Raw genomic sequence first — 9,634 nt, 5'->3', positions numbered from 1 at the left:
TTTCAGTTCGCTCTCCCCTACGCCTTCTGCTTTCTGCTGTGTCTTTCCTTCCCTCGACGGCAAGCGAGGGAGCTCTCCATGAGAAGCTGTCGCCGCTCTGTTTGCTTCTTGCTTGTCATGGACAGCCAAAACCCCACGTGTTGGCCGTGCGTGGCAACCCACTAGAAAGACGGGTGGTGCACTGTGGTCCCCTGTGCATCAAGCGGCTGGTAGCTGGTCACCTGAGTGGCTAGCCTGCTAGGGATCAAGCAAAGGGGTTACTCCTTGGGCTTGGCGTTAAGGGTGGTCACTGTCCCCGGGGGTAACTCCGAGCGTATAGGTTCCGGCTAGCACCAAGGTAAGCGCCGAGGCTGGGAAGGGCCAGAGCCGGTGGCTGCCTTCCCTTGTTGGGCTCCGTGGTGGGCGGTGCCGTCGGGCCTGAAACACTTCTAATATCGTATGGGCAAATCCAAACGTGCTCCCTTCAGTGGGCAACCAATTGTATCAAATGTATTTACAAAACACTTTGAATCATTTTTCGTGATTAAAAGAACCAAAGATGAAGAAAATTTTCATACAGTTTCACCATTTTTAGTGGAAAAATCTATATCAAGCACTGTCGGAGAAGTTGTTTCAATTCGAAAATTACGTTCTGGAGACTTGCTTGTGGAAGTGAATTCCCGCAAGCAAGCTCAACAACTGCTGAAATTGAAAGCATTAGCAACGATACCAGTAAATGTGAGTGCACATCGAACGCTTAATTCATCCAAAGGTGTTATAACCTGCGGTGAATTGTTTAATGTTTCACTGGAGGAAATAACTCAGAAACTAAGCTCGCAAGGAGTGACACATGTCCGTCGTATTACTATTCGACGTGACGGTAAACTTCTTGAAACGAAGCATCTAGTTCTCACGTTTAATTCCCCTAAGGCACCAGAATCGATAAAAGCAGTATATCTCAAATTACCTGTGAAGGCATTTATTCCCAATCCCTTGAGATGCTTTAAATGCCAGCGTTTTGGCCATTCAAAGGCTAATTGTCGCGGCAAGCTGACATGTGCTCGTTGTGCTGAAGCTGGTCATGAGAGCACTGACTGCACATTAAAAGAAAAATGCACAAATTGCAAGGGAGAGCATACCTCTTTCTCACGAGCCTGCCCCAAATGGAAGCTCGAGAAAGAAATTGTTACAACGAAGGTAAAAAAAGATATATCATTTCAGGAAGCCAGACGACTGGTGTTAGCGCAGACTCCAACAGAAGATCGTAGCTACGCCTCCGTAACAAAATCACTCAGAAATTGTGAGGTACAAACAAAACCTGTAACCATTTTATCAAGCGAATCCGATTCAGACTTAATTTCAAGTCCAATAAAGGCAAAACCATCTGATTTTAAGAAAAGGTCACGCATATCAAAAGCCCAAAAGTCCTTGACTTTGAAATTTTCAAAGAAAGGTGCTTCCCTGAAAGATTTGAAATCTCGGAAGTCGGTTGCTCTTGAGATAGGCAAAGCTGGTCTGGCCACCAAGGACTTGCCTTCTTTATTTGGGAATCCATCTAATTCTGAGCTATTAAAAATCCATCCTTCAGAGGATGATGAAGATTTCCACATGGGTTGCGAACAGTCGGCAACTCCTCTCACTGGCGTTGATAACAGTCCCCCTCCCACTCATTAATGGCATCTTTTATTTCCTGGAATTGTCGTGGAATTAGGACAAAGCTGGAAGACCTCAAAGCTCTCGTGAATTCCACACACCCTGTGTGTATAGCTCTTCAAGAAACGTTCTTGAAGTCAAATGTGCACTTGAAGTTACGTTGATATAATTGTGTCCGAAAGGATAACATTACTGGCTTATCTTCTGGTGGAGTGTGCCTTTTGACCTCCAACAGTTACCCCAGTACTATCCTAAACCTACACACTTCCTTGCAGGCTGTGGCGGTACAGGTGCACGTCAAAGCCTTAGTTACAGTCTGTTGTATTTATCTACCACCGAATGATGTTATCTCTCAAAATGATCTTAACATTCTGGTTGATCAACTTCCAGTGCCTTTCATACTGCTAGGTGACTTCAATGGCCATGGTACTATGTGGGGTTCTGATAGAACAAATTCTCGCGGGCGACAGATAGAACAATTTATTTCTGATAACTGTCTCTGTCTGCTCAATAATAACGAGAAGACACATTTCCATGAACCCACAGGTACATTTCATTCTGTTGATTTGGCTATTTGCACTCCTGCACTTTTCCCCTTGCTGAACATTACAGTGGCAAGTGATCTATACAATAGCGATCACTTTCCCTTGATCATATCCCATGCTGATGAGAACAATGCGACGCAATATCCACAGACTTACGTATTTCAGAGAGCAGACTGGGGTACATTTACTAAGAAAGCAGTGATTACTGATGAAATGGTTACTTCTACTAGTATTACCAATGCGGTTCAAAATGTTATCGACTGTATCATTGGTGCTGCGAATGCTACAATTCCTAAGCGCTCATCCTTTCCACGAAAATATCACAAACCGTGGTGGAACGACGCTTGTCGTGAAGCTTATAGGAACCAAAAGAGATTATGGGGGATCTTTCGAAGATACCCTACAACTGAAAACCTCATTGCATTTAAAAAGGCAAGAGCAAATGCGCGCCGTATACGACGTCGAAGCCAAAGAGCTTCATGGATAAGGTACGTTTCCTCAATCACCTCTACTACATCCAGCGCCCAAGTGTGGCGGAAAGTCCGGGCTGCCAATGGCATATATAGAGAGTTTACTTTTCCTGTATTAACTGTTGGGTCGTCTTCTTACTCTTCCCCATTGAACATTGTGAATATCATGGGTCAAACGTTTGCTGATATCTCCAGTTCTACTTCCTGTAATTCAGCTTTTCTCAAGAAAAAGAGACGGGCAGAACAACTAAAATTAAAATTCGAAACTCGCAGTTGCTTTTCATACAACTGCACATTCCGGATATATGAACTAAAGAAGGCTCTCTCTCGGACACGTGATACTAGCCCAGGTGTTGATGGAATAACATACAGCATGCTCCGCCATCTGGATGAATCCTCTCTCTTTCATCTCCTTCACCTCTTTAACAGAATCTGGAATGAGCAAGTGTTTCCAGAACAGTGGCGAGAGGCGATTGTGATTCCTATCCTGAAGCCAGGGAAAGATCCGGTAGATCCTCTGAACTATAGACCGATCGCTTTGACTAGTTGCTTATGTAAAACATTCGAGCGTATGGTCAATTCACGGCTCATGTATGAAATAGAGAAAAATGGTTGTATTTCACCCTTTCAAAGCGGATTTCGTCGAGGTCGATCCACAGTTGATAATCTTATTCATCTTGAATCTCAAATACGCAATGCGTTTGTTCGCCGAAACCATCTTGTTTCGATATTTTTTGACATTAAAAAGGCTTATGACCGTACATGGCGCTATGGTATTCTTAAAATTTTATTTGATATGGGGTTTAGGGGTAACCTGCCTGTTTTTATTCAAAATTTCTTAGAATTTCGTAATTTCCGTGTTCGTTTTAACCAAACGTTATCTAATACTTTTATCCAACAGGAGGGTGTTCCTCAAGGAAGTGTATTGAGTGTCACCCTTTTTATCCTTCATTTGAGTCAAATCCTCAAAGTCATACCATCATCTGTGTCTGGCACATTGTATGTCGATGACCTACAGATCTCTTGTCAGGGATCTAGTATGGCCTTAATAGAACGGCAACTTCAGAAAGCTGTTGACAAGCTCATAGATTGGTGCGATGAGAATGGGCACACACTCTCCCCTGAAAAGAGCTGTTGTGTCCATTTCTGTAGAAAACAAAGCCTCCACCTAGACCCTATAATTAATATTCGGGGAATTAGAATAGCAGTTGTGGATGAGATTCGCTTTTTAGGACTGATATTTGATCGTAAACTCACTTTCCTTCCTCATATCCGTTATCTGCGGAAGAAGTGTGAGAAATCACTTAATATTTTGAAGGTTCTTTCAACTACATCATGGGGTGCGGACCGAACATCTCTACTTCGCATCTATCAGTCTGTAGTACTCTCGCGTATTGATTATGGGTGCGAAGTATATGGTTCTGCACGTACTAGTGTTCTAAAGCAATTAGATACTGTCATCATACAGCTCTCAGGATCTGTTCTGGAGCGTTTCGAACTTCTCCCGTGCACAGCTTATATGTCGTTTGTCACCAATTACCACTAAATCTACGTCGCAAAAAGTTGTGCATCCAATATTTTTTAAGACTGAAATGTCATACTACTCACCCTATGCGGGACATGAATATTCCTGTTGGCATTGGCCGATTATACAATGCCCGTCCCTCTAATATCCCTCCTTTTTGCGAGAGGATGAAACAATTTCTTGCCAACTCAGATCTTTGTAATGTCCAAATCCATCCGATAAATTTTATATCCCTCCCACCTTGGGATATTCCACAAATTTCATTTCATAATCCATTTTCTACTTTTGATAAAACTACAGTTTCACCCTCCATTTTCCAACAAATTTTTAATTATCACCGATATAAGTTTTCAGATTACACTGCTGTCTTTACGGATGGATCGAAAACTGCTCATCATGTGGGATGTGGTATCGTCTTTTCTGAAAATATTTTAAGTATACGATTAGACAATACTCACTCTGTTTTAACGGCCGAATTAATGGCAATCTTATTTGCACTAGAAAAAATTTCCACTCTTGGGGAACAAAAATTTTGTATTTATTCCGATAGTATGAGCGCTCTTGAAGCTCTTGGTCATCATCATAATATGACGCATCCAATAGCCATTGATAGTTTATGTCTCCTACGAACTCTACAATCTAAAAGCATAGACATAATATTTTGCTGGCTACCTAGCCACGTTGGCATAAATGGAAATGAGAAAGCAGATGTTGCAGCTAAGGAAGCATCATTATATCTACAACGACCACTTCCCTATCTTGATGCGAAGAAGTATCTAACTCATCATATTCATTCATTATGGCAAGAATCGTGGGACCTCCAAATATCTAATAAGTTACATTTTATTAAATCACACATTACATTATGGCCAAGTATCCCAATGAGAGAACTTGATGTCAAGTTGACACGACTTCGCATTGGGCACACCCGTTTCACCCACAAACACCTTTTGTTTGGTGAACGATGTCCAACTTGCACATCATGTCAAGTCGAATTTACCATCGTTCATATTTTAATCGAATGCCCAGTTTTTAATAGAAACCGGCTGCATCATTTCGGAACATCAAATTTGAACATCCGTGACTTATTGGGAGAAAATCCTCATGCGAACATTTTTAAATTTTTAAAAGAAATTGGGTTTTTACATCTTATCTAATTTTATAATTCATTAGTAAACTTTTGAAGATTTATATTTTTATAATACTCGATATTACTATTGACAAAAATTTTAACACCTAGCTTAAAATTTTTTAAAAACTTTATCTCATTTTACCATATGTTTGGCGCAGCATAGCCAAATCTGGCTCTTGTGCCATAAACATCAAACTCAAACTCAAAAGCTAAGAATATTACCCAAGCAGCAAGAGAAGTCGCTAAACGATTGGCCAAGCATCGCAGCCATCTGATATACGCCGCCCGTATTTTGCCAATGTCACCTTTGCATTGGCGCGACATCGGATTTTGACCATATTTTTTTCTGTCGCCTCTGAAGATCGCTTTTTCATCGGGGCGAACTCCTACGGCGACGTAGTGAAAAAGACCGGCTCAAAGCAATAGGCCCATAGTCGCCTCGATGTCGGGAAAGTTGCTTTTCCTAGGTGGCGCTATGCGAACATATTTTAGAAATTTCCCATGAATCACCTGGCGTGTATTGGATTTTGAAATTCAACCAGCAACGCATACTGTCATTTCAAGAAACTTGGTAAGTGTAAAGTTTTTATTATTATATATTTGTAAATAATATATTATTTATTCTAAATAGTGAATAAAAAAGATTATTTTTGTTGAAGCCGTTCGAACTCGTTGCTTAACATGGAGTTGCACGTGATATTATTAGCGTTAGGCGTAAGCTACGATTATCATTTCTTTTCTTGTTTGTATTCTTTTCAAGTGATTTTATTTCCTATCTTTTTTTTTTGTGTGTGTGTCTGTTCTTAAATTATTGCAGATATTTTTCCATTTCATTTACACTGCCTTTCCTTTTGTTAACAACAATTTCTAATGAAAAAAGTTAAAAAAAAAATATTAAATTACGTTCTTATGTTTTGGTTTTGCAATAACATTTGTGTTATTATTTTTATTTCGAAATAAAGCTAAAAAAATAGATTAGCAGAATATATTTATTGTAAATTTCAAAAAAAAAAAAAAATCTTTAAAACTTGCAATTATGTAGTTATATTTGAATACTCTTATGTGAATAGTTTATAATTATTTCACCTTTCATAAAATAGTAACATAAATTTTACACCCATTAGTTTATATTATTTTTCTCTATTGTCCTAAACATTATTATAATATTTGCCTATATAGTTCATTATCAGATTGAAAACATTATCAAGCTTATGAAGTTCTATATATCTATTTTACTCCTTAATTACATATTTCCAATTGTCAACAAATATTTTATTTGTACTTTTAAAAGAAGTGAAAGCTCAATCATTATTCTAATTAAGGAATATGTTTTTTAGGTTCATCAAATCTGCAAAAAGAAGAGTGAACTTGAAGAAAAGTATATGTATAATTCTTTATATGTATTACCAGCAAAATATGAAATCCAGTATTCTATAGAATGCCCAAGCATTGTATATAATGTCTAAAACAAGCCAGTAATGTATGAAACAATTTGTATTTCATACATTTTCTAAGCATTCTATAGAATGCCAAATGACAACCTGGCAAAGTATGAAATACATCTCTCATTCAATGAAATAAAAATTTTGTGCAACCTTTGTTTCAAAACTGAAAATGCAATTAAAGATAAAATAAATTTTAAAATTGATCTATAAATATAAACAAAAAAAAATTTCTCAATATTTTTTTGGAAACTACTGTGCAAGTTTCTATTCCTGACTTCAAGAAAGAGCAAAATATTGGAAGTTATAATTAATGTGACGGAGTATGGTTTCTACCTACTTGGAACATCAGAAGGAAATTTAAAACAATTATATGTCCCAATTCACTTTATATCCTAAGAACTTGTTTAGAATTGAAGATATTCCAAATCAGAAAATTTCTCTCTGGTCAGTTGCAATTACTCAGAGCAGTGGAAGCAATCAAGGATTTATCAGATGTATGTGTTTAAGTGCCAAAATATGTAATGTCTTTTCATGAAAAATGTAGTAAAACTTTAAAATGTTGCAATGTGATAGGCTTGAATGACAAGTAGGTAAATTTTAATTTCTGATTTTTTTATCTGAAAACTTATTTGCCTTAATTAGAAAGGCAAAAATTTTGTTTTGTACAAATTTAATTTTTCTATATAATTTGAATAAATTTTTTTAATGGCAACCTCATTATTTTTTCAGGCTGACAATTCAAGTGATTTTAATTCTATTTAGCTTAGTTAATTTTCCTTTTCATTTACAATTTTTCTATGAAAGAAGTTTAATAAAGTATTAAATAACATTTTTATATTTTGGTATTGAAATAACATTTGTGTAATTATTTTTATTTTGACATGAAGCTAAAAAAAAGTTTAGCAGAATGTATTTATTTTAAACTTCAAAAAAAAAAAAAAACTTTAAAACTTGAGATTATGCAGGCACTTTTGAGTTCTCTTATATGAATAGTTTCAAAGTATTTCGCATTTCATATAACAGTAACATAAATTTTACTCCCATTAGTATGAGTTTTTTTTTTCTTTATTATCCTAAACATTATTATAAAGTTTGCTTACACAGTCCAGTATCAGAACAAAAATTTTATGCTTATGAAGTTCTATAAGACTTTTGCTTGTTAATTACTCATGTCCACTTGTCAACAAATGTTTTATTTGTACTTTTAAATGAAGCGAAATCTCAATTACTATTATAATTGTTTTCTAGGTTCAGCAAAAAGGAAAAATGAAATGTATAAATAAATGTATAATTTTTTTATATGTAGCTGAAGATTCAGTTATACATATATAGAATATTTATATAAATGTGTGTGGATTTTTAGAAATTTCAAACTCTTCAAGTATTACATAATAAATAAAGTTTAAATAAATTTTTTATAAATTACTTTGTGTCAATATTATTTATTCTTCTAAATTATAAGTCATAGTTTCAGGATTTTGCTTGGGTGTATAAGTCATTACAGAAAATTCAGTAAAAAATTTCAAGTAAATTATTATTTTACTTTGTATTTCTAAAATATTATTTAATGAAAGTCTTTGTAAATAAATTATTTTGCATAGTTGTTTTTCTTTTCTCCTAAAAATAAAGAGGGGAAAATAATAATTAAAAAAATATTTGTCTAAAGAAATTTTGTATAATTGAAAGTAGTGTTTACATTTTTAGGTATGGAGTTTTTGTGAAATATTCAGAGTTAATCATAGATCAAATTTGGTTCTTGTGCCATGAAACAAAACCAAACTAATCATAGATTTTTTTAAAAATTAGAAATTTGAAGTAAATTGTTAATTTGTGTTTGTAAAATGTTATCAATTGGACATTAGCTAACACTAACATTTGTAATAAGGTATAAAATTTCTACACCATAAAGTAACTTTGTAAGTTAATAATAATAAAGTAACTTTGTAAGTTAATAATAAGATTTCGTATAAGTAAAAGAAGTGTTGTATTTTTGTGCATGGAATTTTTGTGAAACATATTTTTCAAATATTCAGAGTTAATCATAAATCAAATTTGGTTATTTTGCCACAAATCTAAACCTCACTAAACATAAATTATGAAAATATTAGAAATTTGAAGTAAGTTATTAAATAAGAAGTAAGTTTGTGCTTGTAAATTGTTGTTTATTGAATATTAGCTAACACTAACATTTATAATGAGGTTTAAAATTAATGCAATATGAAGTAACTCTGTAAATTAATAGTAAATAAAATTTCCTATAATGGGAAGAAGTGTTCCATGTTTGGGTATGGAATTTTTGTGAAATATTCAGTGTTAATCATTAATTAAATTTGGTTCTTGTGCTACAAAACCAAACAACTAAATATAGATCAAGAAAATATTAGAAATTTGAAGTAAATTATTAATTTGTGCTTGTAAAATGTTGTATGTTGGACATCAACCGACACTAATATTTATAATGTGTAAAATTTCTACAACTTGAAGAAACTTTACATGTTAATAGTAAATATAAGGAATTTTGTAGAATTGAAAGAAGTGCTGCATTTTTGTGTATGGAATTTTTGAGAAATATTCAGTGTTAATCAAAGATCAAATTTAATTCTTGTGCCATAAAACCAAACTAATCATAGATAATAAAAAAAATATTAGAAATTTGAAGTAAATTATTATTTTGTGCTTGTAAAATGTTATCTATTGGACATTAGCTAACACTAAAATTTATAATGAGGTATAAAATTTCTTCATGAAGTAATTTTGTAAAATCAATAGTAAATAGAATCAGTAAAATTGAAAGAAGCGTTACATTTTTGTATATGGAATTTTTATGAAACATATTTGTGAAATATTCGGGGTTTAACATTGATGAAATTTTGTTATTTTGCTAC

At 34.5% G+C, this 9,634-nt stretch overlaps 1 protein-coding gene across 1 annotated transcript; it reads left to right on the top strand.

Moving 5' to 3' along the window:
* The first annotated feature begins 438 nt into the window (after positions 1-438).
* Positions 439-1,653, top strand: LOC129962957 (uncharacterized). The gene has a single exon (XM_056076960.1). It carries the CDS (start codon positions 439-441, stop codon positions 1,651-1,653), a length of 1,215 nt encoding a protein of 404 aa, XP_055932935.1.
* The last annotated feature ends 7,981 nt before the right edge of the window (positions 1,654-9,634 follow it).

This window comes from Argiope bruennichi, chromosome 3, assembly GCF_947563725.1.
Source record: "Argiope bruennichi chromosome 3, qqArgBrue1.1, whole genome shotgun sequence".
Lineage (NCBI taxonomy): Eukaryota > Metazoa > Arthropoda > Arachnida > Araneae > Araneidae > Argiope > Argiope bruennichi.
Note: the sequence above shows the minus strand (reverse complement) of the source record. Positions and strands in the feature narration are given on the sequence as shown.

Excerpts from the sequence above, each read along its gene's own strand:
- LOC129962957 (XM_056076960.1), top strand. The coding sequence starts at position 439 with ATGGGCAAATCCAAACGTGCTCCCTTCAGTGGGCAACCAATTGTATCA.